This window comes from Ochotona curzoniae, unplaced genomic scaffold, assembly GCF_017591425.1.
Source record: "Ochotona curzoniae isolate NIBS_2020 unplaced genomic scaffold, NIBS_Ocur_1.0 contig_1014, whole genome shotgun sequence".
NCBI lineage: Eukaryota > Metazoa > Chordata > Mammalia > Lagomorpha > Ochotonidae > Ochotona > Ochotona curzoniae.
The window spans coordinates 36463263-36489215 of NW_024464920.1; the positions used below are offsets into that span (position 1 = coordinate 36463263).

Here is a 25953-nt window from a genome sequence, read left to right on the forward strand (position 1 = left end):
TGTAGTAGGCTGGAGTGCAAGGCCACCTCAGTTCCAACAAGGCTGATTTGCATCAGTGTCTGGAAGGGCTGGGCCATGCATGCATACAGCTCATGCTCAGTGTGTCTGGGAGAGCTGGGGATGAGGAGAGAGGATATCCCTCTTAAGCTGCCACGGGAGGAAACGTGCACGCCAAGGGCCCTAGACTTGTCAAGATTAGATGGGACTTGGCTGGTTCCCACTGGGGGTGTCTACCCCACAGTCAGATACCACTGTGGGTGCTGGAGTTGGGGACAAGTCTGGGCCTGGGAGCAGGGGAGGGAGGAAGAGATGATATTCCGATCATCCACCTGCATGCTCCTGGGGGACCCCCAGCACCCTAGTGCCAGCTTCAGGGTACACCAGGGAGGAGGGCTCTTCCCTAGCCATTCCTAGCTCTCTGCTGGGCCTCCCTGTCCCAGCTGCAGTGTACCCCAAGTGGCCCCTTGGACCTGGGCTCAGCACTACCCTCAGAGAGTCAGGTCACACAGCTGTCCCACATCCCTTAATGCACTGTAGAACCTTGTGGATTCAGAAGGAAGGCATTGGGTGGGTTGGGCAGTGAAGCCCAAGGCACTGGCTGTTCCATGGGGGCTCCAGGCTGTGGGTCCAACCCCAGACAGGTGCGGTCGCTAAGGGTCAGGTGTCATCAGCTGGGGGCTGTGCCCACCAGACAGGGCCAAGGCAGAGGGGGTGGGCAGAAGGAACAGAGGGAGCTTGTGTTTGCTCAGTGGTGGCAGGCGGGCTGGGCTGGGCTGGGGCCAGTGACGTCAGGGGGACAGCTCCCAGCTCACCACCCTGGCGGTTTCCAGGCAGCTGCTTTTGGGTTTTGTTTGTCCCTTAGTTTCCTAGTAAAGCTTTCTGAGATTCTAAGTGCTGCTGAATCAGGAGGAAAAAGTGTTTCTCACATCTGGGCCAGGATTGCTAAGGCGACTGGGCGGCTTCTCGGAGGCCCACATGGGGAGGCCCAGGGCCTGCCCCTGTTGGGTTGGGGGAGCACCCAGGGAGGAGCTTCCTCCCAAGTTTTTCCTGGCTGTGCTCTCGACTCCCAAGTGACCCATCCCCAGCGGCCTGGGGGAGCCCCCCCAACTCCCCGCTGTTCCTCTCTCTCTGCCTTGAGCCATCCCTCCCTCAGCCTGGATTGTGCCCAAGGCCTGCCCCGTCTGGGCTGCCCTCCCATCCCCTGCACTGTAGGCCGGCTGCCAGTCCTGGCTTCTACAGGCTTCCACAACACCTCTCTGGTGTTGCTGGCAGCTCCAGGCCGGCCATCGCTATTCCCCTCCCCTCACCCACCTAGGGGGATTGAACAGGGCTAGACTAGCACGCACACAATCCACCGGGTTCTGTGTGTTAGGGTTGGAGTCCTGGGGGCTTGGGAAGGAGCTAGCCTAGGGCCTGGATGGTGGCTCTCATCTGAGTGACTCAGTCATGAGGCCAGATGCCTGCTCCACAGTCCTCACTCTGCCCCTTGGCTCAGGGAACTAAAGTGTCACCCTCAAATCACAGCCAAGGAAATGGGAGCTCAGAGAGGCTGTGTAGCTCACCCTGGGACACACAGCAAAGTAGTCCAGCACTTGGGCTAGGGCCAGGATCTTCTACTTTTGCCAACCCCCAGAGCCCTTTTCCTTCCCTGTTCCCCCTGGCCCACTTCAAGCATCCAGCAGCTCACTTCTGGCACTCATCCAGCACGAAGGCTCGTGGGTGGTCGTCTCCAGACATGGTGATGACTGTCTCCCGCTCGAAGGCCCCCGGGCGTGTCTGGTCCACGGTGTGACGTGTGATGGTGGACGTGGTATAACTGGTCCAGTAGAGTGTGTCCCAGCCCCGGTGATAGGCCAGACCTTCCACGGAGCCCACGTCTGGAAAGAGACAGGGGCGGGAGCTGAAGGGGCCAGATCTATGTGCCTGGCTGAAAGGTGGGGGGAGGGTGTGAATGTGTCTGCACAACATGGCTTGGGGGCACCAAGATTTGACCTTCTGCACCAATATCTGACCAAGATCTTCACTCCCGCCCTCTGCTGAGATCCTCCGCCATTCCCAAGGCCTACCTCCCTACCCACTTCCTCTGGGGTCAGTCTGCTTTGGTGGAGGGGTTAGGGTTTTTCTGCAGCTGGAGCTCAGCCCAGCTGAGTTCAAGTTGAATTTCAACAAATCAGATTCTACCTGGGCTGCCCACGGGAAGCATCCTACTTTAAAAAAGACTCTAAACTTGACTGATGGGGGAAGCAGAGGACCTGAACTCAGCTTATAGAGCCAAGGGCATGGGCAGCTGGCCCTGGGGCACAGTGGGTTAGGCTGTCGCCCGTGACACCAGCATCCCATAGCAGAGCTGGTTTGAGTCCTGGCTGTTCCACTTATGATTCAACTCCCTGCTAAAGTTGCTGGGAAAAGTAACAGAAGATGCCCCGAGGGCTTAGGTCTCTGCCTGTAGGAGATCAGGATGGAGTTTCTGGCTCCTAGATTTAGCCTGGTCCAGCCCACCCCTCAGCCATTGCGATCATTTGCAGAGTAAACTGGAAGATCTTTCTAACTCTCCCTTTCAAATAAAATAATAAAAAAACAAAAACAAGAACAAACAAAAACAAGGGAGATATTGTGGCATAGTGGATTATGCCACTGCCTGCGACACCAGCATCCCATATGAGTGCTGGTTGAGTACTATCCTGGTTATTTCCATTTCTGACCCAGCTCCCACTAAAGTGCCTGGGAAAAGTAGCAGAAGATGTCCAGTATTTGGGCCCCTGCACCCATGTGGGAGATGCAAATGAAGCTCCTGGTCCAGTGGCTGGCTGTTGTTGGCCATCTGCGGAGTAAACAGTGGATGGAAGATCTCTCTGCCTCTCCCTCTTCTTCCTGTAATTCTTGCTGTAATTATTTTTTAAATTATTTATTTATTTATTTTTCAGAAAAAGAGCTAGACAGGCCTGAGAATAGTGTGCAAGGAGGAGACCCAGGGGTTTCGTGGCTTCAAGCAGCAGGATGAAGCAAGGGCTGTTGGGTACACATTAGTGCAGGGGCTAAGACCTCACTATTATCAGAGTGCCAAAGTTTGTGTCCCAGCTCTGTTTCCAACTCCAGCTTCCTGCTGATGTGCACCCTGGGAAGTAGCAGTGATGGCTGAACTACTCAGGCCTCAGCCATCCACATGGAAGACTTGGACTGAGTTTCAGGCCCCCAGCCTTGGCCTGCTCAAGCTTTGGCTGTTGCAAGCATTTGTGGGGTATCACCTAGTGGATGGGAGCTCTATGTCTTTCACATAGGATGAACATGAGTTTTTGTTTTGTTTTGTTTTGTTTTAAAGGCCCTGTTTGCTACACTGGAATCTAAAGATCAGCCTTGGAGAGGGGCAGTGGGGCCAGTGTCCCCAGGTCCAGTCGGGATTAGATTGTGGGGCTCAGCTGGGGAAGCGATGCTTCTCGGCTGGGCATTGGTGAATGTGAGCTGGCAAGGCAGGACCTGTCCCAGGGGATCATGAAAGGACAGGGTTACTTTCTTCCCCGTTGCACGCCCAACTCACTACTGAGCACCTGACAGGGTGAACGAATGAATGAACAAGTGAATGAGCCAAAGGAGTGGAGTAGTTGGCCCAGAGAAGGAAGATGGGGTAGACAGAGAGCCGTGAGCACCCCAAGACAGCAGTCTGACCTAGGGATCTTTCTGGACGGCCTACACTGTGCTCTGGTGCTGAGCTGGGCACAGTTGTCGGGAGCATCCTGTCTCTTCACATGGATGGCAGAGCTAGGCTTGGCAAGGATACAAAGCTTGTCTAAGCTGCTGAATTCCCAAAGGATCAGAGTTAGGATCCAGCCTGTATCTGCAACTGGAGCCAGGCCTTGGCCTTGACGTGGGACTGGTCGTGGGGAAGGGGTTGTTAAGCTGAGTAGGGGTGGGGGCTGGGCATTGGTGACTCCCAAAAAGGAGAAACTTGCATGGAACCACAGCAGGTGTGCCATGATTGGCGGCTGTTTCTATAGGATGTCGCTGCGGCAAATGGGATTTGGACGTGGGCTAGGGGAGGCTGGGATGAGGGTCCCACACCCCACCTGCTGGGTGACTTACTCTCCACAATGGTGGTTCTCCCTGAGCCATCATCATTGATCTGCTGGATGTTTCCGAAGTGGATGTCGCTGAAGAAGATGCGGTTGGGGGTGCCGGGGGAGGTGCCGGCGCGATAGTCAAAGGCCAGGGCAATGACATTCTTCATGTGTTCTGGGTCCTCGAAGGGCTGCACGGGGGCATTGAGGTTGCGCTCGTCTGACAGGTGAATGCTCTTGAGAATGGTGCGTTCTGAGTAGAGCAGGTAGCCGGCATACTCGCGGCATGACGCACCATCTTCTGCCAGCATCCCGTGGGCACAGGCGCAGGCCCGCTGGCCCCTGCCCCGGTACAGGCACAGCTGCTGGCAGCCGCCATTGGCCACGGCGCACACGTTGGTGCCTGGTGAAAGGGAGATGTTATATAAGGTGGGATGTGCCTAGGGGTGAGGTTCTGCAGTTGCTCCCATCATCTGGGCCCTGACGCCAACTGTGGTAGGCACCTGCCCTGCCTGAGCATGCCCTTCTTGGATGTCTCTCGAAGCCCCGGCTCCCACCCCCCAGGTCAGCCCTATGGTACCTCTGCCTCTGCTCAGCAGTCCTACCTTCTCTCTAGGTCTCTGGTCACCACTTTGGATCTCTTCCTCAGGCCCTGGCTTGGGGTGGCCAGTCTTACCTTTTTGCCGGTCCCGGTTGAAGACTTTGATGTCTTTGAGCTGGACACCAATGCCCGTTCGCAGTGGCACAGAGTCAGTGGCATTGTCCTTGCTCCCCCGCTTGATGGAGCCATTGGCGTGGGTCCTGGTGGAGGGAGAGAGGTATGAGTGGGGCAGGGCTGGATGGCACTGCATGGGAGGGAGGGAGGGAAGAGAACAGCAGCCCTCACCGGTCACTCCAATAGATGAACTCCTGGAACACAGACACGGAAAACATGTCCATGTTATTGCTGGACAGCACCACCTCACGGTTGTCACCTGTCTCCAGGTCAATGCGTTCTATCTTGTCGGTCCGGGCATCGCACCAGTACAGCTTTCCATCCTGCAGGCACAGGCCTCAGTTCACTCCAGGGCTGTGTTACCTTCCACACCCTACCTTTCATCCCCTTGTACTGGGGCTGGTGGGCCTGAGTGGAGACCCTCTGTTCAAGCTTCCCTCCTCCAAGTCTCTGCCCTCCAGCCCACTGAGCTCTGAACTCTCTCAGTCCCTCCACTCTCCATGCCCGAGGGTCCTTCCTTCACTGGGCTTCCATCCTGGGAGGGAGGCTGGCTGCTCTGCTCTTTGCATCTTCTCACTAAATGGGGGCTGCTCAGGATACAAGGCCAGAAGGACCACCCATCAGTTCCCCAGCCAAGGGCAAACCTGATAATCCACAGAGATGCCGTTGGGCCAGCTGATGCTGGCATTAACCAGCACCACCCGCTCCGTGCCGTCCAACCGTGAACGCTCAATGCGTGGGTACTGGCCCCACTCAGTCCAGAACAGGTACCTGTGCGTGGAGGTGAAGTGGGGTGGAGCAGAAGGTAAGAACCCAGACCATGCCGAAGATGGGGTTGCATCAGGCCCGAGACAGCCTGCCCAGCTGCTCACCCCTTCTCTGGATGCACAGTGATGGCCCGGGGCTTGTCTAGACCCTGGGAGATGACCACATAGCGGAAAGAGCCATTGAGCCTGGCAACCTCGATGACATCAAAGCCTTGGTCTGTCCAGTAGATGTTGCCTGAAGGAGTGAGATTTAGAAAGGTCAGTGAGGGGGGTGAGATGTGTCCCTGGCACCCTCCCAGCCCCTCCTTTTTACGTCCCCTCTAGGACCCCGTGTCCCATGTCCACAGTCCTCTGTATCACGTAGAGCTTCCGACCACCCCCAGCAGCCACCTGCAATCCAGTCCACTGCGATGCCCTCCACACGACCAATGCCGTTGGTCACCACATCCTCTCTCCACGTCTGGTCCCGCTTGGCCCGGCTGATGGTGCTTAGGCCCATGTCCACCCAGTAGATGGTGTCATTCTCTGCAAGAGGAAGAGCCCAAGTGAGGATGCCCACTAAGATGGGGGTGGAGGTGGCAGACTTAGGGAGGGCCAGAACATGTGGCAGATGCTAGGAGTAGCAAGGGGATGTGGGCAGTGGGGTAGGGCAGTGGGAGGGACAGCAGTGGCCAACCCCTCCCTTCGGGCAGGTGCAAGTACCCTGAGTGTATCATCCCCGAAGTTCCTGGGTCACATCCCACTATCCACCCCCTGCCCCAAGTGTGTATTAGCACACTGCTCACCAGCATGGAAGTCAATGCCAACAGCCAGAGAGGTCCCTGACACAGGGACCAGGGCGTCAGACTTGTCATTGGGATCCAGAGGGATTCCCCGAATCCCTTCATGCACAGAGTATAGGAGAAATGAGCCCACACCTGGAAGGCAAGGGCGTGTTATACTCTGCTCGGAACCATTACACACACACACACACACACACACACACACACACGCGCACAAGTCACCTGGCTGGGAGGGTGCGTGCCTGTAGGATTGCTCACTGACACAAGAGGGCAGCAGAGACATGGCTGTTTCTTGTGCTGCCCGCCTACAAGGCGGCTCCCCACATGGGTCCTCCAGGGAGAGAGCCTGGGAGGTTCAGGCCAATCAGGATGGGACATCTCCAAGTCTAGATTTTTCAGATTGGCCCTCTGTTTAACCTCAACTTCCTCTCTGTCCTCTCTCTGACTTGTCTGGACCACACCCTCCTCTTGCCAACGCCCCAGAACTCCACCCTCACAGCACCTGACCCCAGTGCCAACCACCAGCTTTACAATTTCCTTCCCAGTACTGCCCTGTCTGCACGCAGCCTTCATTGCCTCCCTGGCCTTTATCCTCTGGGACCACGTTTACCCAGATAAACCCAGTGGGCCCCAGGTACTCAGTCTCCATGGGAAAAAGACGGTAGAGTTACATGTGTCTAGGAAAACCCCGGAGACTGCAATCTGTGCTTGAAGCTTTACTGTGGATCTTAGCATTTAGCAAGAGTTATTTCTGAGACTCCAGTATTTCCAACACTTGCATGCAAGAGTCCATGGTGCTGCTGCACTCACATTAGCAACAGAGAGGGGTTTCCAGGGGTGCACACCCCTGGGAGACGCCAACACGGGGCCTGTCCATCAGCCTGTTGTCAGCAAGTACTTGTGCAACACCTCTGACTCTCAGCCCTTTCCCGTGGCCCAAGCTGCTGGGCCTGGCTAGACCCTGGATCCTCAGCCTGGGATTACCCCTAAAGCCTAGCAACTGGTCTGACAGGCCTCGGTTTCCCCCGCCCCCTGCTGCGGCTGGCTGCCGCCAGGTTAATCTTCCCCAAACACCAGTTCCAGGCACCAGTGGCGGCAGAGGCATCGACTGAGAAAGCCAGCTGGAGCCCTGCCCTCCGTCACAGTCTTATCTCCAGGACTTTCCCACACCCAGCCCACCACTCCAGGCTTAGCGTATGAAGTGTACACTGCACTGCGGTGGTACATTAGCGTTCCCTCTTGCTGCACATCTAGAACTTTTTCCTGCAGCTCATGGCACACCCTTGCTGTGAGGCTGGCTAGGCTCCACTTAAACCTTGCCATGGGCACTGGGCAGTTCAAGCCACTTCATGGTACAGCGGCTTTCCCTCTCTGATGGCCTGGTCTTCTGGCTAAGAGCCTAGAGACAGGGACCTTTGCCCCCAGGGTACTCCTAGGGCACCCAGCACAGTAGGAAATCTGTTAGTACCTAATCCAGGAGCAATGAGAGAAATGAGGTCTTGCCCTCCCCCACCTGCCCCAACCCTGGTGTCAGGCTGTAAGCTGGGAAAGCTGGGGGCAGGGGCTGGCAAGCAGAGGCTGGGCACTGACCCTCGCAGGCCTGCTGTCCGCTCCGGAGGCTATAGCCAGCTGTGCACATGCAAGAGCGCGTCGTCTCCGATGTGGGCAGGCAGAGCTGGGAGCAGTCGCCGTTGTTGACGCTGCAGGGGTTGGTGCCCTCATGGTCTGTGGGGAGCAGGGCAGGTGAGAGGGAAATGGCAGGATCAGGGGCGTCTTCCTGGGGACCCCAGGAGCAAGCTCAGGCTGCTCTGGAGTGGGATGGTCACCATCTTTACCCTGGCCCTGCTGGGGGGTCACCACCCACCCCACTCACAGGTCCTTGAGGATCTAGCTGCCCAGACTGCTGCTCCTGGCTGCAGCATGGGCTGGTGCCCCACTGAGCCCCACATCTCAGACCCACCACGTACCCAGCTGGATGCTCTCATCATAGACCTTCATGTGCATCACCAGGGTGGTGCTGTTGCGTAGGACCACGGAGCCCGAGCCGTCAGCCTTGTTGCAGGTGCCCATCTTCTCTGACACCTGATCTGCCCACCACAGCTTGTCCCCTGGGGAGGCGGGGTGGGGGGATGAGGCCCCCCGACAAAGCCCGTGGACCAGCTCCCTCCCACCCTGCCACCCTCTGTGGGTCCTCACCCATGATGGCCAGGGCGGTGGCTTTGCCCAGCTGGCTGCGCATGGTGTCTATGACCTCCAGGTCACTGCCATCTAGGTTACAGCGGTTGATGGTGTGGTTCCCGGAGCTGATCCAGTAGAGTTTACTTTCGGGGAAGTCGATGGCCAGGCCTGAAAAGGGTCAGGGTAAGAGAAGAGAATGTCAGGAGGGCTCAGGGTTGGGGGGTCGGAGAGGAAGCTGTGGGTACAGGAGGGGCAGGCTCATACCCACAGGGCCCTTCTGGCCGCTGAAGAGCAGGGTGCGGTTGCTGCCGTCCATGTTGGCCATGCTGATGTTGTCACCATCTGTCCAGTAGAGCTTCCTGTGGGAGGGCAGGGTCAGAGCGTGCCCCTGGCCAGCCCCCCACAGTCATGCTCCCCAGCCCCTGGGCGCTGAACCGACCCCCGCAATGGGTGGACCACCAGGCCATGGGGCTGCTCCAGGCCTTGCACCACTGCATTCTTAAAGGAGCCGTCCAGCCGGGCCACATTGATCTGCTTCTTGTTGGTGTCATAGCTTGTCCAGAACAGATTCCGGGAGACCCAGTCCACAGCCAGCCCATGGGCGTTTGGGAGGTCTAGCAGGGTAACGGGGAAGGGTGAGCATTAGAGAAGGTTGGGCACTGGCTCGGGCAGCTACTGTGGTAGCTGGGGAACAGGGGTCAGGGTGGGGTGGGGGTCATCACCTGCAGAGACCACTGTTTCCACTCCCGTGCCGTTGATGAAGGCGCGTTTGATGGCCTGCGTACGCACATCGGACCAGTACACACGCTGCTCGCGGGCATCGTAGTCCAGCACGGTGACATTGTCGATGTCGGGCACCGTGAAGGAGATGATATAGTTGTAGTAGGGGGCATCAAGGTCCACGCCCCGGATCTCCATCTGGCGCGCATACAGCAGGAATTTCTTAAACTCTGTGGGGCACAAGTGGGTCACTGAGGGTGGACCCCGCTCCCAGACTCCCTGACCAGGGAGGTTCCCTCCTCCTCCTGTTGACTGGGCTCCCACTGGATGCAGCCATCCCTCCCCTTGCTCCCGACCTGGTGCTGGTGTCTGGGGCCTGTCCCATGAGGGGACACAGTACAGAGTCCCCTCACTTGCTCAGCCTCCTGGCCTGAACAGAGGGGTGTCCCTACCATAGCAGGTGATATTGTCCTTGTGTAGTTTCATGAGATGTGGGCAGGCGCAGGAGACTGTCCGGTTGTAGTTGATGAGACACAGGTGGGAACAGGGGCCCCGGCCCCCGTTGGCTTCACACGGATTGGGAGCTGGGAGCAGAGGAAGGAAGAGCAAGAACCCGTTGGGGCTGTCGGTCCTGCCTACTGGCCTTTCTCACCTAGACCATGCCCCCTGCTCCCACCCTCCTGCTCCCATGTCTGCATGCTTTGCTGCTAGATCTGCTCCACTGCTAATAAGGAGGGCTCACCCCGGCCTGCCCAACACAGACTCCAGGCCATTCGCCCACCCCTGTTCTGCAGAACAAGGCCTCTGAGGCCTTCCCCTGGCTCTTACCCATGGGCTGCCGGGACGGATGGTAGACCTGAAGGTCGAAGGGCTGGGTGTTGGTCCTCTGAACCACCGTGACATTGTGACCGGTCCATTTGTTGGCCTTGGCCAGCGTGTTGGTACGCCAGTCGGTCCAGTACACCTCCCCCCCATACAGCGTCACTGCAAACGGGTGCGACAGGAACTCGTGTCCCCGGAGCACCTCCATGTGGCCGGAGCCGTCGTAACGGGCTGAGTAAATGGCATCTGACCTGAGAGTGTGGTCGGGGCAGAGTAAGGATGCCAGCAGCGGTGGGGGACGCCAGCCCTCCGGCCACCACCCTGCCTGGGGGTGCCCTTCCTCCCTGCCCTGGTCTGCCCCACAGAGCACAGAGCAGCAAGCACACGGAAGAACTGAGGCCAGAAGCCCAGAGGTTCCAGGCTACCTGCTGCCAGAACCCCATCTCTAAGCCTCTGGCTGTGGAGTACATGGGCTCATAGCTTCCTGGAGCTGCTGGGGGCACACAGGGCTGGGGAGGGGTCAGAAGGAAGCACCCCTCTGCACAGACAGACCAGTGTGTGACCCAGCTCCACCACCCCCCAGAGGGCACATGCTGGAACTCGGAGAGGGTCTGTAGGGGGTGGCTGTGGGGGGTAGCCCGGCTTCCATCCTCTTCTGCCTGTGGCCCCTCCCCCCAAGCCCTCTTCCTGCTGTGTCTGATCCTTAACCCCCCTTTCCTTCCTGCTTCCACCCAGGTGTGAGGTGGGCACTGACCTGGCATCAATCCACAGGATGCGCTTTTCCAGGTAGTCCACAGTGAGCCCATTGGGCCAGCCCCCGGAGCCTGTCTCCCGATGGACGGTGCGACGCCCAGCCCCGCTCATGGAAGCTGCCTCAATTCGAGGCAGGCTGGCATCCCAGTCTGTCCAGAACAGGATCCTGTGGGAGTAAGGAAGGGTTAGTGGGGCAGGAGGGGGCCAAGGGCAAGGCTGCAAATAGCAGTGTCCTGTTGGTGGCAGGTGCATCAGGCCTTCATAAGAGGGCAGGTGGGTCTCACCCATCCCGGGGGTCCAGAGCAATGGCCCGGGGGTGCTCTATGTCTCCAGCCAGCAGGGTGGTGCGAAGGGTGCCATCTAGCTTGGCCACCTCGATCTGGTCCAGGTTGCTCTCCACCCAGTAGATGTTGCCTGCGATCCAGTCTACTGCCAGGCCCTCGGGGGTGGCCAGGCCGTACTGTATCACCACCTCGAAGCTGGTCAGGGCTGGAAGACGAGAGCAGGTTGTGGTGTCAGTATCTCTGGGATGGTGTGGGGATCCCAGGAGCCCCCACTCCCAGCCCCACTTCAAGCCTGGAGCCTACGCCAACAGCTCTGATGTGCCCAGACTCAGTGGAGGGTGGGTGTTGGGGGAAGGACCCAACATCTTCACTTTCCTCTCTTGGAACCTCTACTTCATCAGGAGATGAATCAGGAAAGGGGGTCAGAACAGAGGTGGTGTGGCTCTGTGGGACAGATCTGCCCTTGACATGAGGAGAGAACTTTCCAGAAGTTACCCTTGAAGGGTGGCTATCACTGTTACTCCTCTAACACAATGTGCCCTCCACAGACAGCCTCTGCTCAGCAGACCGTGTGAAGTTGTGTGAGATTTACAACAGCTGGACTTGACCTTACAGGATGCCCGGGCCCTGTGGGCAGGGCCCAGGGACTGTGTGCACTCACGCAAGTGTATGTGTATGTGTGTGTATGTGTGTTGTGTGTGAAAGAGGAAGCTGACGTGCGGGTGGATGGCAGGTGCTCCACCTCCCAGTGGTTTTCTCTGCTCAAGCCTGCAATTCCAAGAGCTGGGGGAGCCGAGCTCCAGGCTGTCCCAAAGGAAAGGACGATCATTTTCTTAATTATTGGGCTAGGAGCTCTGCCGACGGTAATTATGGGCCGTCAGGCACTGAGACCCACAGCAAAATCTAACCCAATTAAAGGGGACTGGGGAGCAAAGGCCTGTGCTCAGGGCCACCAGGACCTGGAGCCTATGGCCCTGGGCACCCCAAGTCCCCCACCCCTGTCCCGTGGGTGTGCCTGCGCCCCCTGCACTGGCATCACCTCCATTGTCCAGCAGCTTCCCCCGGTAGATTTTGTCCTCCACCACATCGGTCCAGTAGAGGGCGCTCTGGCTGAGGTGGAAGTCCAGGGCAATGGTGTTGCGCAGTCCAGGCACCAGGACACTGTAGTCTCCTTTGTGCAAGTCGATGCGGCGGATCTCATGGCGGTTGGAAAAGATGATGAATGGCTTGAAGGGGTCTGGGGTGAGAAGGTGGGTGATGGGGTCAGGGGTTGGCTGCCTCCTGGGGCCCCAGAACCAGGGAACTGAATGGAGACTCAGCCCTTGGTGTTTGGCCAATCAAGGCCAGCTTGGGGCAGCTGGAGGCCTGCCTGTCCCACCACCCACCCATGTCTCACCCAGGCTGCGGCAGCTCTCGCCGTCGGGTTCCAGGACCCAGCCCTCGTAGCAGGAGCATTTGACACTGAACTTGTTCTGGTCACACTTCTGACTGCACTTGAGGTGCTTGGCACAGTAGCTCTGGATCTGGCAGGTGTGGTTGTCGGTCCCCAGTTCCATGCCCAGGGGGCAGGAGCACACGATGCCTTCGCCAGGTGCCACCGAACAATTGTGGCTGCAACCCCCATTATTCAGAGAGCACTGGTCTGGGGGTAGAGTGGGAGATGGGCAGGAAGAGAGGAGCAGGCTCAGGGTCAGTACACCAGAGATAGCAGGTACCTGACCAGCTGGGCCCCAAGCCCTGGATCCTTGCCCAGGCTCTCCTTCTCTCCGTTCCTGGCTCACTGGGCATCCTCGGGCCAGGGGTGACACCCCAGAGCTAAGCACACCACTCATCTCCCATTCTCTGCTTCTCACTTGCCTGCCCCATCTTGGGGTCAGGGCTGGGATCTCAGTTCTTGTCTAAGCCCTGGGCAGCCACTTTTCCCACTGCTCCCAAGCCTGGAGGGCTGTGAGAAGGGAGGTGGCAGGGAACGTCTTGGTGCTGGAATCATCGGCTTGGCTGGTGACCTGTCAGCAATTCCTGCGTCTTATCTCCTACTATCCTTCCAAGGAACCGGCTGACCCTCCGGCCCGGGCATGACAGCAGATAAGACTGCTCTGTTCCCCCTGCCCAAGTCACACTGTGTGACTTTCCCACCCCATCTCCCCCAGCCTCCCTCAGCCTCCATTCTTCTGATCTTGGAGGTGCACCCTCCTCCCCCACTGTCTCGTTCACTCTCTGCGTTCTACTCATCCTTGGGAACCCAGTTCAATTTCCACTGCCTCCAGGAGCCTGCCCTTGCCATCAGCACTCAGCCCTGGTGCCTTGCCTGCTGCCCATGGGATGAGTGTGTATGTGGGCAGGGAGGTAGTGCCTCTAAGGGTTGTATGACCCTGGTCTAGGCTACCAGCCCTCTCTGTGCCTGTTTTCTTGCCCCCAAGAGGGCGAGATCACCACTCTAGGCAGTCAGTTGGGGAACCCTCATCCTGGGTGTGCCTATCCTCCAGACCCCCAGCCTGTCCTTGCCCACTGCTCACCGCAGAGCTCGCCCTCATCCGAGCCGTCCCCGCAGTCATCGTTGCCATCGCACAGCTTGTCGGGGGGCAGGCAGACGGAGGTGTTGTTGGCACAGGGGTGTGAGGGTGGCCGGCAGGCCAGGGACTCGCAGTTCTCCTCGTCTGAGTTGTCCTCGCAGTCATTGTCGCCATCACACACCCACGCTTTGCTGATGCACCGAGCTGAGACAGGGCAGCACCGTGAGGCAGTGGGTGGCCCCCATGCCCTCCCTGCTCTGTCGTGCCCTTCTTCCCAGCCCCGGTGAGATTCAGATTGTAATACATTGGGAGCCCTTGCCTTTGGGGTCACTCAGCAGGGCTGATGCACCACTCTGCCTACGACTGCTGGGGGGCTTTCTGTGGGCTCTACCCTGTGGAAGGTGTGTGAGGTGCAGGCTTTCCCATCCAGGCCAGGGAGTCTCTCTTGCCACAGCCTCTCCTGCCTGTCCCTCCCCATTCCAGGTCCCCTTCTAGCCTTTCGTTTTACCTGAGTCCTTGCAGCCGAACTTGACGTTGGGGTCACAGACATGGGTCACGCCCTCACAGCTCTTCTCGTCACTCGAGTCCATGCAATCTGTGTCCCCGTCGCAGCGCCACCGCAGGGGAATACACAGTCCATCCAGCCGACACTGGAACTCATCGGTGTGGCAGCCACCAGGAGGCCTCGTGGCTGCAGGAGGATGGTGGGGGGTGCAGGCATCAGGAGAGAGAGGTGCACCTTACCCCCATCTCAACCTGCCCAGCCTTGGGGGGAGGAGGAGATATGATACCTGCCAGAGCCCTGGTGGTCACTCGCCTCATTTGATCCCTGTGTCTGTTTTCAATACGTAAGATCTCAACCAGTAAGTGATTTGTTAGGCCATAGCTCAGCGAACTCCTGCCTAAGCATCAGTTTTACTCATTCATTCATCCCACAAAATGTGTGTGCCAAGTGAAGCAGTGAGTAAGAAGACCAAGTCCTTGCCCTCAGGGAGTTGGTGGGGGGAGTGTGGGGCAGGTCAGCACTTCAATGACTAGGGCAGCTACAACTGCAGAGGGATGGGGCTGGGAGCCTCTAGGGAGGAGCGGAGTGAGCAGAGTCCTGGAGGAATCAGAGAGAGCCTTGGGATATCCATGAAGGACACAGCAGCATAGGGCCACAATGGGGGTGGGGCCGCAGGCTGGCAGGGAGGGGCTTGGCCCTGCCTCTAGGACTGCAGGGAGCTTGTGCAGGCTCTAGGACAGGCTGGGGCATGGCCTGACACATGCTTCGTCGGGCTCACTCTGGCCATGTGTGGGTAGCTGACTCAGGAGGCTGGGAGCAGGACAGGGGCAGCTCAGGGTCATGGCCTCCCGGGCTAACCCTCCCCCTCACAGGGCTGCTGTGCAAAGCCCTCTGCCCTCCCTGCCACAAGTGTGGCCTGAAACTTCCATTGTCTGTTTTGGAGCCCCTGAATTCCTTTCCAACTGGTTGTCTTGCAGGGCTGTCTTTTGGAAGAACCTCCTTTCCCCACATCATGCACCTGCTGGCTCTGACGTCCTTCAAGGCTGCTTGTGCCTGACTTTCCTTGTGGTTATGATCCATTTCCTTTGGGGGCAGCTGCATTTCCTGCTGTCCCTATTTGAGGCTTCCCTGGTAGGACTGCCCCTGCCTGGCACCCCTTCACCCTACAGAAGTACTCAGATTCACCTTCTAAGTTCTTTACTATAGAGTTCCCCATTCTAGTCCCTCCACCTCTGAAGACCTCCCATCCTGGCTCTGCCTTGTCCAGTTACCCACATCTAATTTCCCCATAGGGTGGGGTAATTAAATAAAATCCTGCCTCCCCCTGAGTGGCCATGGCCTGGCAGACATGTGCCCCCACGTCAGGCCACTCTCACCCTAGTTCATGGAGGAGGAAGCCTGCTCACCGAGACAGTGACCTGTCCCAGCCTGCCTGCTCACCGAAGGAGGGAGGGCAGGAGCTCTACTACACCCCACAGCCTCCAGGGGCCCCTTCTCAGCAGCCTGAGGTGCTATCTCTTGTCTACACACCCCCTTCCCCCAACACACACACTCATCCCTTCTCAGGAATGGCTCTGGAGACTTGGGTGCTGTTTCTCGATTTTCCTATCACTCGCCTATCCTCTCTCACAGGGCTGGGGGCTGCTCAGTGGGATCCTTACTCAGCAGGGCAGGGCTGGAGGCTCGAGGGATCTGTGGCAGGCAAGGCTGTAGTATTCTCCCTTTTACTGCCACCTGCCAGCTATGACGGGTTGAACTGCATTCCCTGGGACAATGTGGAAGCCCTCCCTGCGACAGCTGTGAATGGGCCCTGACTCCGACATCCAGACTTGCAGGTGATAGGCCTACGGTAAGGTTATTAGGACTAACTTATCAAGACTGACTGCTTTCTAGATATAAATGGGAGGGGGGGGAATGGGGCTCAGACACCTGCATGTGGGGGAAGTCACGTGTGATGATAAGGGCAGAGACAAGAACAAAGCTGCCATCAGCCATGACCCCTCACCATCCTTAAGGTTACGGAGGCCAGGGACAGCGCCCACGCTGTGCCTCAAAAGGACCTGGCCCTGCCCACAGTCTGGTCTGCGACTTGAACTCCTGCTTCCATGATGGCAGGGCAGTGCATTTCTATGGCTCCTGCCGTTCCACCTGTGCTGCTCCGCTGTGGCACTACAGTGCGGCCCGGGAAGTGAATACCTTACTGTGAAGAGTGTAGCTTTCATAGACAAGTCTGTGCTTCTGATTTCTGTGGTCCTTGGCTGTGCTTTGCCCTCATTGTTGACCTGTGCCCTCCGGAAGAGTCCACCCCCAGTACCCCTAAGCTGGATCCTGGGGGCACCTTGCGGAGCCCATCCCTGTCTGGCCCTGGTTCTTTCCTGCTCCTGCGAGCTACGATTTCTCAACATAGACCCTGTGCAGGGAGCTGCAAGCCTCCTCATGCCATATGTTGGGGCTGTTATTACCCCACTCTGCAGACACAACTCACAGAGGCCCAGGAGGGATTAAGCAACCTGCTCAAGGCCACTCAGAAAACAAACACACAGCAGAGACGGAGTGCAAACCAAACCAAGGCCACAGGCCCCACTACAAGGCCCTGGTGCCAAACATCAGTGGCACTCTCCCTCTCCCCGCAGGGGGAGCCGGAACCTCCTGGCCTGGCTACCATCTCTGGCTCAGCCCTGGGGCCCACCCTGGTTGGTGCAGTTGGCATGTGTCTCGTCGCTGTAGTCCCCACAGTCATTATCTCCGTCACAGGTCCAGTGCTCAGGGATGCAGCGCCCACTGTTGCATTTGAACTGGGTGCTGGAGCAGGAGTGGCTGCAGCCGGCCTCGTCGCTGTTGTCCCCACAGTCGTTGTCTGGAGTGGATGCAGGGGATGGGGAAGAGAGAAAGGGGAGTCATTAGCAGGGTGACTGCCTCTGTGACCCCAGCTCTGTGATGCACCCCCTCCACCTTTCCTCAGTCCCACCTGCAGCCCACCCTCAACCACCCACCCCCACTGAGAAAACAATAAACAGAAAAGACACAGAAACTGCATAGACTGCAGCATGCACCATGGCCCATGGCGGGGTGAAGGGGCAGGGCAGGCTCCATGAGGGCCCTTGCTGAGTCTTGGGGAGTGCAGGCCTGAGGAACAGGAAACGTTCCCAGATGCTCTTGTGGCAGAGTCAGGGAAAGAGGTCTGTGGCTTTCACAGGAGGATGTAGGGCTTTCTCTAGTCTGGGGGTGGCCTCTGCTGGGTGGAGGGATTTCTTGAGCCCCCACCGGAGCTTGTGGGGGCACTCTGCCCTGGGTGTGGGTGTCTGGTGAGGTGGGGGCTTCTTGCAGACAGAGGTTTCTGAGGCAGCTGAATGGAGGACATCCTGCTTGTAGACCTTGAGGAAGGGCCACAGGAGGCATAGGGCAGAGGCATGATCTGCCTCCCTCTTGGCGTGAGCTACTCTGACACTCTCCTGCCCTGTCTGTCCGGGCATGGCACCCTGTCTCTCTATGTTTCCGCCAACCCCTGCTTTCTCTCTGGGCTGCAGCTCAGGGGTAGGAGTGGAGACGGGGAGCCTATGGGCCCCGGGGATGGCCTCTGGGTGATGGTGCATGTGCTTCTATGCACTGACCGGCAGGCTCAGGACAGGTCTTTTCGTCAGAGCCGTCCCCACAATCCTTCTCTGAAACACAGAAACCGCCAGGGCAGCCATTGGCACGTGAGACACGGCAGGGACGAGGGTCAATGTGGCATTGACTAGCCTAGGCCCACATACGACAGCCAGGCTGCAGTGCTGGGAAGTGCATCCCAACAAACACCAGACATGACAGAGCCCAACATGATACACACACACACACCAGAGTCCAATATAGCACACACACATATACATGACAGAGCTCAATAGTGTACACACACACACACACACACAAAACCGCTTGCTGACGTCACCTGACCCATGGGTGACCACCAGGTGGGCTCCTTAACCACTGTGCCACCGCGCTGGGCCCACCAGGTGGGCTCCTGAGTCCACAACCCAGAGCCTGGGGGGGTTGTACCAAGGACTCCAGAAGATGGGAGCTTGTGGGGAGGAGGAAGTGAGGCAACCCAGGCTTTCCTTGCTCCAATCCCTCTCACTCATCATTTCCTGGCACCCGAGCCCTGGCCCAGGGTGGGCAACTCTGGCCATGAGGAGGCAGTGAAATGGTGCTAACTGGCCCTAGGAAGGTCTCCCTTTGGTCCATTGTTGCTCCCCGAGGCATTCCCAGCTCCTCTTCTCCCGGCCAACCCAGCAGGACTTCGGGGTACTTGGTTCTCAAGCCCCTTTCCCTAACTCATCTATGGCCTGGCTACAGCTTCTAGCTCTCCCAGGAATCACAGCAGCCAGCAGCCGACAGGGGCCAGCTCTTACCGTTGTCGCATCTCCAGTTGATGTTGATACATCTGCCATTGTTGCAGGTGAACTGAGTCAGGGGGAAGCAGGTGGGATAGGCTGTGGGGGAGAAAGAGGAGCTGAGCAGGGTTCCTAGGGTAACAAAGCATCCTCACTGCTCAGAGAGGACTTCCTTAGCCCTCATTAGTCACTGCATTCAGGCCCTGTGCCAACTGCTTGCTGTGCTTGCTGGAGCTGTGACCAGCACTGGGATTGCCAGCACTCCTGATCTGCAGATAAAACTTGCCCAGGCCCCCCAGGGCACTAGGCTGCAGAGGCTTTCCAGGTTTCCCCTTCCCAAGGCCCAGCTTGGCCTCACCGCCACCACCCCTCTTACCACAAGAGTCTGATTCGTCAGAGCGGTCCCCACAGTCATCATCCAGATCACATGTCCAAGAGATGGGGATGCAGCGGCCACTGGCGCATGAGAACTGATTGGGAGGGCAGGTGCGAGCTGGGGACAGGGATGGACACAGAGCGTCATTGTTCTGACCGGCTTTGCTTTCCTCATGTCCTCTGCCCTTGTTGTCCAGAGTCCAAAACCACTTCTCTTGGAGAAGTTCAAAACCATCTATGTGGCCCTGGGCTGCATGTCTTACCCTCTCTCTCCTTCTCTCTCTAGAGGCCTCTAGAACCCTCCAAGAAGATCCCTTTGCCTGGCTTCCATCTGTAGCCTAGAACTACAAGTCCAGTTGCCCCCAGTCTTCCCAGCTGGGGAAAGGGGTGCAGCAGACCCTCCCACTCCTGTCCTGGAGACTCTGACCCCCTCATTCTCCCTGCCCTGAGCTCTCTCTTCCCAAGCCCTCACGTTCCTCACCTGAACAAGTGGCATTGGACTCGTCCTCACTGTTCCCGCAGTCGTTGTCCCCATCACAGAGCCAGCGGTTGGGGATGCACCGGTTGTTCTCACACTTGAATCGGTCGGAGGGGCAGGTATGTTGATCTGGGTTAAGGGGAAGGGATCAGTGAGCATGTGTGAGTCACAGGCAGTCAGAACCCAGCTGTCCCACGGGCTGGCAGGCAGGCCAGGCACTCACGGCAGAGGGCCGGCGCCTCGTCGCTGTTGTCCAGGCAGTCATTGTCTCCATCGCACTTCCAGCGCTCCTGGACGCAGCGACTGTTGGCACAGGCAAACTCGCCCGGCTGGCACTGGGGTGGGGGCACGTAGGATGGGTTCGCTGTGGGCACCACAGGAGTGTGAGGCGGGGGAAAGTAAGACCCAGGTCCTGGGATAGGTGCTAAGCCCCCTCAGCCACACACTTGATTTGTTTTGCTTATGGAATACAGGGTCATTTTTCCCTAGGACTCAAGGCTTAGAGAAGACATTCTCTGGAGGGAGCATGCCAATCTGTCTCCTCTCTGATAATTCCTACACTGCAGTGAGGCCTGAAGAGAAGAGCTTGCAAGAGAGCCTCGAGCCGCTCAGTCCCTTCTCATGCCTGAGCCATGTCTGTCCCCAGCCCTCCCTGCCTCCTCCATGACCTTGGGGGTTATCCCTGAGACCCCTCAGGCCCTACCCTGGACCCCTTTCACAGATGCATCAACTCTTGCAGCAGGAGTGAAGGGAGGCCCCAGCAGCCTACAGGTGTCACACCCTTACCTCACCCTTACTGCGGTCCTAGTAGGAAAAACACCACCGGAAAAACAAAACAAAACAAAATAATAACAACAAAAACACCACCCAGTCGCTGTCATTTGCACTGGTAACTGAGAAGGCCAGGATCCCTGTGCCCCACCCTCACTCCTATGCACTCTCTCATCTCTGAAACTCCCCAGGATCCCCTCCTTTACCCAATGGCTCCATGGACCCGGAGGTTGACAAGTGCCCTGGCTCCACACTACCACTTCCTGACCATCCTTCCCTTCTCCTTCCTGGGTGCTGGGCACCTGGCTGAGGTGCAGCCTGGGACACCTGCATCCCACTTTGTGGTGGCCTGGTTCAGTCCTGGCTCTGACTCCTGATCGCAGCTTCCTACTAACAGGCACCCTGGGAGGCAGTGGGTGATGGCTCCAATGGCTGGGTCCCTGATACCCATATGGAAGACCCAGATTGATCGCAGATTGCTGGCTTCAGCCTGGCTCAGCACTGGCTATTTTGCGGGCATTTGGGGGAGTGAAGCAAAAGTGGAGATCTCTGACTTTCTCTGCGTCTCTCTGCCTTTCAAATAAAACAAAGTTTGAAAAAAATATCCGTGTAAACTTTTAGATGAGTAAACTAGACCAATTTTGGGGGTGGTGCCATGGAACAGTAGGTAACATGCCTGCAGTATTGGCATCCCATATGGACACCATTTTATGAATCCTGGTTGTTCCACTTTTGATCCAGCTTCTTACCCATGCACTTCAGAAAGCAACAGAGGATGGCTCAAGTGCTTGAACCCCTGCCACCTGTGTGGGAGACCTGGGAAAAACTCCAGGCTCCTGGCTTCAGATCAGGCCAGCTCTGGTCATTGTGGCTATATGGAACATGAACCAGTGAATGCAAGATCACTTGCTCTATGTAACTGTCTTTCAAATATATAATTTTTGTTAAAATAAAACAATAGCAAACAGAAACAGTGGCATCCATTTCTTCTACAGGGACTCCCAGGCTGCCTACCATTTCCTCAATCTTCAGACTTTCGATTGGGGCTCAGCATCATGTTCTCCAAAGTCACGCCTAGTTCAGGTTTTGATGATATCAGTGTTCATGGAAACGATCGTTCCCTCACCCAGGCCCTTTCATTCCTTAACCTCCCCCTGCAGCTGGTGTCAGGGCACTTGCTCCCAGTCATACACTATAGCCTACTGATGCATGGCCATTTCTGGGATTCGACTATAAGGAGACTACATGGAACTGTGGGATGAGCGGAGGCGTGAAGACCTGAGAAACAGCTGAAGCTGTGGCTAAGAAACGGACTCCAGGTCAGACTTTCTAGACTTGATCCTTTGCCATGGGGCAGTTTTTAATGAGTAAATAGCTACTGCATAGGAAATGCTTATAGTCTAATGCCTGGCACACAGTCCATGGCCAGCATACATTGGCCGTGACTACAGTGAAAAACTTGAACCAAGGCATCCAACAGTAGGGAAGTGGTTGGGGACAATATGTCTCCTACCCATTAACAGTGAGAGAGGGCCAGGGGACAGAATGACCAAAGTGTCATGATTCCGTTTAGGTGACTGCATAGAGAAATCTGAGTGACAGCCAGGTTCAAACTGGGGGGAGCTGTCCTGTTGCTTTTGTGTCTTTCAGTCTTGCATACATATTTGTTTTTACAGTGAGCACAACCCACTTTTATTTTTTAAAAAAACAGGCTATTAAAAAAAATTGCAAGAGTAATTATACATAAAATGCTGTCACATCCATGAGCCGAAAGGGGTCAAGGACAATTGCATCCAGAGTGGCCCCGGCTACATGAGAAGTGAGGCTGCTGCCCAGCCAGGGACCAAGGGCAGTCTGGCATCAGGGCTAACAATGCTGTGATGCTCCTTGCAGGCACGTGGCCTTTGTTTCTTTGAATTTTCCAACATTTTAACTACTCAATACTGGGAAGAGAAGTCCAAAAGGCATTAGGAAGTGTTTCCTCCTTCCCCAGCTGGCCCATTGCTCAGTCCCCACCCATCCACCTGCCCTCCAGCTCCTTCAATCACTCTTTTAGTCCCCAGGGCTTTCTCTTCTGACCACCTCTTGCTTCCTATTGGCTCTCAAAGCCCCTCTTCACTCCTTTTCTTAGGCTGGGCCCCTCCAGTGGCCCCTGCCTGGTTTCTAGTTGCCTGAGTAGGTGTGTCGTGGGTGGCAGTTCTCCTTCTCCCAGCCCGGTCCCTCATACCCAAGCATGTGACGCCATCCGTGTCCAACACCTGGTCCTCCGCGCAGGCACACTGGCGGCTCCCGGGAGTGGCCAGGCACAAGCTGCTGCAGCCACCATTGTTTACTCGGCACTTGTTGGTGCCCACTGTGGGGAGTGATGGAGAGGGAACCGAGAAGGATGGGGACAGGCAGAAGCAGAGTCAGGAAATGCAGAGCAGGGAGATGAGGGACAGGGGAGGAAGGGAAACATGTTGGAGAGGAACCGAAGAAAGATGTCTCATCAGCCCCCAGAGGAGGAGGCTCCAAGTCCCAGGCCAGAACCCACCCCCACCCAAGCTCCACCCCGTTGGTGGTACCTTGCTGCTGCTGGGCGTCATACATGCGGATCTCAAAAATGGGCGGCCGCTCGCTACGTAGAAGGACCACGGTGGGCGGCACACTTCCCACACCCCTCTCCAAGCGGTAAACACTGCCACTGCGGTACTCGGTCCAGAAGAGGTAGTTGCCATGGTGACACAGGCCAAAAGCATGGTTCAGCTCAGGACCCTCATACACAATCTAGGAATAAAGGCATATGACTAAGGATCTGGGAGACAAATGGGGGTATCTGGCCAGGGTGGGGGTGGGGAGGCAGCCTAGGGACCATCTCTGTGTTCTGGGCATGGACCTTGTTTCTTCATTAGCCTGGGAGCTCTTGTGAAGAGTGACAAACCCTGAAGCCAGCAGGTGACAGAGCAGGGATGTGGGTGACCAAGTTTTCTATTCATCCCTCTCTTGGGCACATTTATCTTCACTCCAGTTCCTCTCAACACACATGCCCCCACACAACTGAGCAGACAGTAGAATTCATTCACTTATTTCTCCACACAAGACATTCAGTAGAATATGTTACGGGCTCAGTGGTGGTGGGCACTGAAAGTCAAAAAAGCCAGAGCCCCTGCCCTCAAGTTTCCCAAGGCCCTATGGAAGGCACACTTGGATAATGTCATGAGGAGGAAGGGCAGGCCTAGAGTAGCTGGCCTCAAGCTCGTTGCCAGGGGAACAGGAGCTGGGGATGTACTTTCCAGGCTGGAATTACTACAGAAGCAATGGCAGAGGGTGGGTGCACTATTAGGTGTGCCAGGAATGACAAGCTGTCTGCGCTGCCTGTTTAGGGTGTTGTAATGTGGGGAGCAGGAGAGAAATGAGACTACAGAAGCTATACCATAAAGGGCTTGATGTACCAAGGAAGAGTCTGGTCCATACACCTAGATGTGAACATGACCTATGCGGCACATAATGACCCAAGTGTAGCTTCTCACACTCACACAGAGACAAACACCAGTGTGTCCACACACTATGTGGACAGACATGGATCTACACCTGTAGCAGAAATACTCAAATGATGCAGCATAGCAAAGCCGCAAGCACACAGACACGCACAGACCTGCCCGGACCTCCAGGCCATCCAGTGGCACCCACAGGAATGTTCGTCTGCTCACCTTCCGGTCTGTGCCATTGAGCAGGATGGTCTCAATGCGGTCATAGAAGGCATCCACCCAGTAGAGGCGCCCAGCTGGGATGTCCAGGCTCAGCCCATTAGGCCAAAGCACCGTCTTCGAAGTGACAAAGATGTCTCGATGGGAGCCGTCCATCCAGGCCCTCTCCAGCCGCCCTCGCCGGCTGTCCTTGGGGTCCTCTTCCCAGTCTGTCCAGTACATCCACCTGTAAACAGTCACCAGTCAGCATCCCGTGGGCCACCCATGCCATCAACAGCCTCTCCTGAGATCCCACTCCATAGTCCAGAACTCCTCCTAAGGGTCTTGCTAATTCATTCATTCCTCCACTGCATCTGTGTTTTGGGTTGAGTATCTGTCTACTGCCCACAGGGCATGGTTCTGGCATGCAGGAATCCAGAGGAGTTAGCCAAGGGCCCTGGCTTTCATGGAGTTCACATCCTATAAGAAGCCAAGTCAGTCATGGCCATGTGAGAGAGTGATAAAAGGCAGGAAATGAAATAGTGAGGAGCTGGGCAGTGGCTGGGGCACAGGTGGGGGCCACATGCGGATCTGTCTTGGTGCTGAGGGAGACAGACCTTCACAGATCTGGGGGTTCCAGGTACAGGGAGTCACAGGGGAAGCTGGGTTTGGTGGGAACGACAGAGGACAGGCAGTAGGACAAGAGGTGCAGATGAGGCCAGACAAGCACCCTACATGGTCTTCCTGGACTGGCCAAGAAGGCAGGTTTCCTCCTATGGCTAGTAGGATGCGGAGAAGGTCTCTGGTCTGGGGGCAACAGGCTCAGATTTTTGTTTATGTGTTTGAGGCATCACTCCCCTTGCCCTGGAGTCAGAGCTGTCTTAAATGTCTGGCCTTGGCAGCTCTGTCCTGACTCACATTGTCTCACTCCCAGTCCTCTGAGGAGTGTACACCCTTGTGACTCCTTCCACCCTGCAGTCCTGGGACTCACCCATTGAGCGGATCCACCACGATGGCCCTGGGGTGAGTCATTTTGCCCTCAATTAAGGTCTTGCGTGTCTGGGCAGCTTTCTCCAGCCTGGCCACGCTGATGGTCTTCTTGGGCCCATCGTCCGTCCAGTAGAGATTGTCGCCCATCCAGTCCACAGCCACACCTTCCACATTGTGGATGCCTGGGGTGGCAATGGGGTGGTAGGAATGGGGAGGGAGAGTCTCAGAGGAAGTTCAAAACTGCCACCCTCCAGGATGCATGGGACCTTTGAACCAAGGTGCTAGGCACAGGATATAGGAAACCTCTGGTGTTCTAACAAGTAGGGGAGGAGAGGCTGGAGGCAGAGATGGGGAAGACTGCCTGCATGACCCCATTTGTGTTGGGACAGTTTCCTCAAACAGCACCTGAGGGGCAGGTGGTGACTGGCCTATTGGTTAAGCCCTACTGGAGCCCTGGGTTACATGTCTAGCTGCAGTTCCTGCCAGCGTAGAGCCTGGAAGGCAGCAGATGATGGTTCAAGTGCATTAAGTTTCTGGCTCCTGACTTGGGTCTAGCCTAGCCTCAGTTGTTGTGGGCAGCTGAGGAATAAACCAGCAGCTGGAATCTCTTTCTCTGTGTCTCCAATAAGTATGTATTTTCCCCCAAACATGAACTGTATGCATGGCTGTATGTGGCTGATGTGGGGCCTGGTATGGAGGGCCTGTCTGGTCTGTGTGCCGGTAGACATGAAGCATGTGTGCACATGGCCCTGGGTACATGGGTGACACCATGCTCTTGGCCTCAAAATCCTGAGTTCACCAAATGAATCAGTTAGGAAGTTAATTTTTTTTCTTTCCGCTTAGTCCAAGGCTGCATCTCCAGGCTCCTTTAAATAGCACTTCCCCTGCTATAGGAAACCTCAGTTTTTTTCCTGATGAAGAGCTACTTTTGAGTCCCCCTAAGTCTTATGACTGCTGACTGTGGAGGTTCCCTAAGCCACAGGGGGTGAGGAGCAGGGCAAAGGGCACTCCCACAGAGACTGGGGTGCAGGTGTGGGGCAAGGAAGAGGTTCTGCACATGGGTCTGAATGGTTCAGTGCAGAAAGCCCACTTCAGCTGGCGGAAACACAATTTACTCAGGACCCAGAATCATGTGTGTGGGGCGGCAGTGATGCCTTGCTCTGTGTGTGGCTGTGCCCTGCCTGGATCTGGCAGGCCGGGCTGATTCCAAGCC

General features: G+C 56.8%; 1 protein-coding gene across 1 annotated transcript in view; it reads right to left on the reverse strand.

The window, feature by feature from the left end:
* The window catches only part of LRP1 (LDL receptor related protein 1), a 74943-nt gene that overhangs the window by 19016 nt on the left and 29974 nt on the right, over positions 1–25953 (reverse strand). Inside the window, exons 12-42 of the mRNA XM_040983235.1 lie at positions 24742–24922; positions 23775–23997; positions 22650–22851; positions 22313–22438; positions 19538–19678; positions 19318–19443; positions 18838–18954; positions 18480–18560; positions 16781–16948; positions 14095–14277; positions 13590–13790; positions 12470–12715; positions 12113–12310; positions 11074–11278; positions 10791–10955; positions 10043–10287; positions 9667–9798; positions 9217–9444; positions 8934–9108; positions 8759–8853; positions 8513–8662; positions 8284–8424; positions 7907–8041; positions 6320–6451; positions 5925–6059; positions 5640–5769; positions 5412–5538; positions 4939–5090; positions 4729–4853; positions 4078–4455; positions 1688–1877 (exon numbers count right to left, since the gene is read on the reverse strand). Of these exons, the coding sequence (XP_040839169.1) occupies positions 1688–1877; positions 4078–4455; positions 4729–4853; positions 4939–5090; positions 5412–5538; positions 5640–5769; positions 5925–6059; positions 6320–6451; positions 7907–8041; positions 8284–8424; positions 8513–8662; positions 8759–8853; positions 8934–9108; positions 9217–9444; positions 9667–9798; positions 10043–10287; positions 10791–10955; positions 11074–11278; positions 12113–12310; positions 12470–12715; positions 13590–13790; positions 14095–14277; positions 16781–16948; positions 18480–18560; positions 18838–18954; positions 19318–19443; positions 19538–19678; positions 22313–22438; positions 22650–22851; positions 23775–23997; positions 24742–24922 (5233 nt within the window). The remainder of the gene's footprint in view (positions 1–1687; positions 1878–4077; positions 4456–4728; positions 4854–4938; positions 5091–5411; positions 5539–5639; positions 5770–5924; positions 6060–6319; positions 6452–7906; positions 8042–8283; positions 8425–8512; positions 8663–8758; positions 8854–8933; positions 9109–9216; positions 9445–9666; positions 9799–10042; positions 10288–10790; positions 10956–11073; positions 11279–12112; positions 12311–12469; positions 12716–13589; positions 13791–14094; positions 14278–16780; positions 16949–18479; positions 18561–18837; positions 18955–19317; positions 19444–19537; positions 19679–22312; positions 22439–22649; positions 22852–23774; positions 23998–24741; positions 24923–25953) is intronic.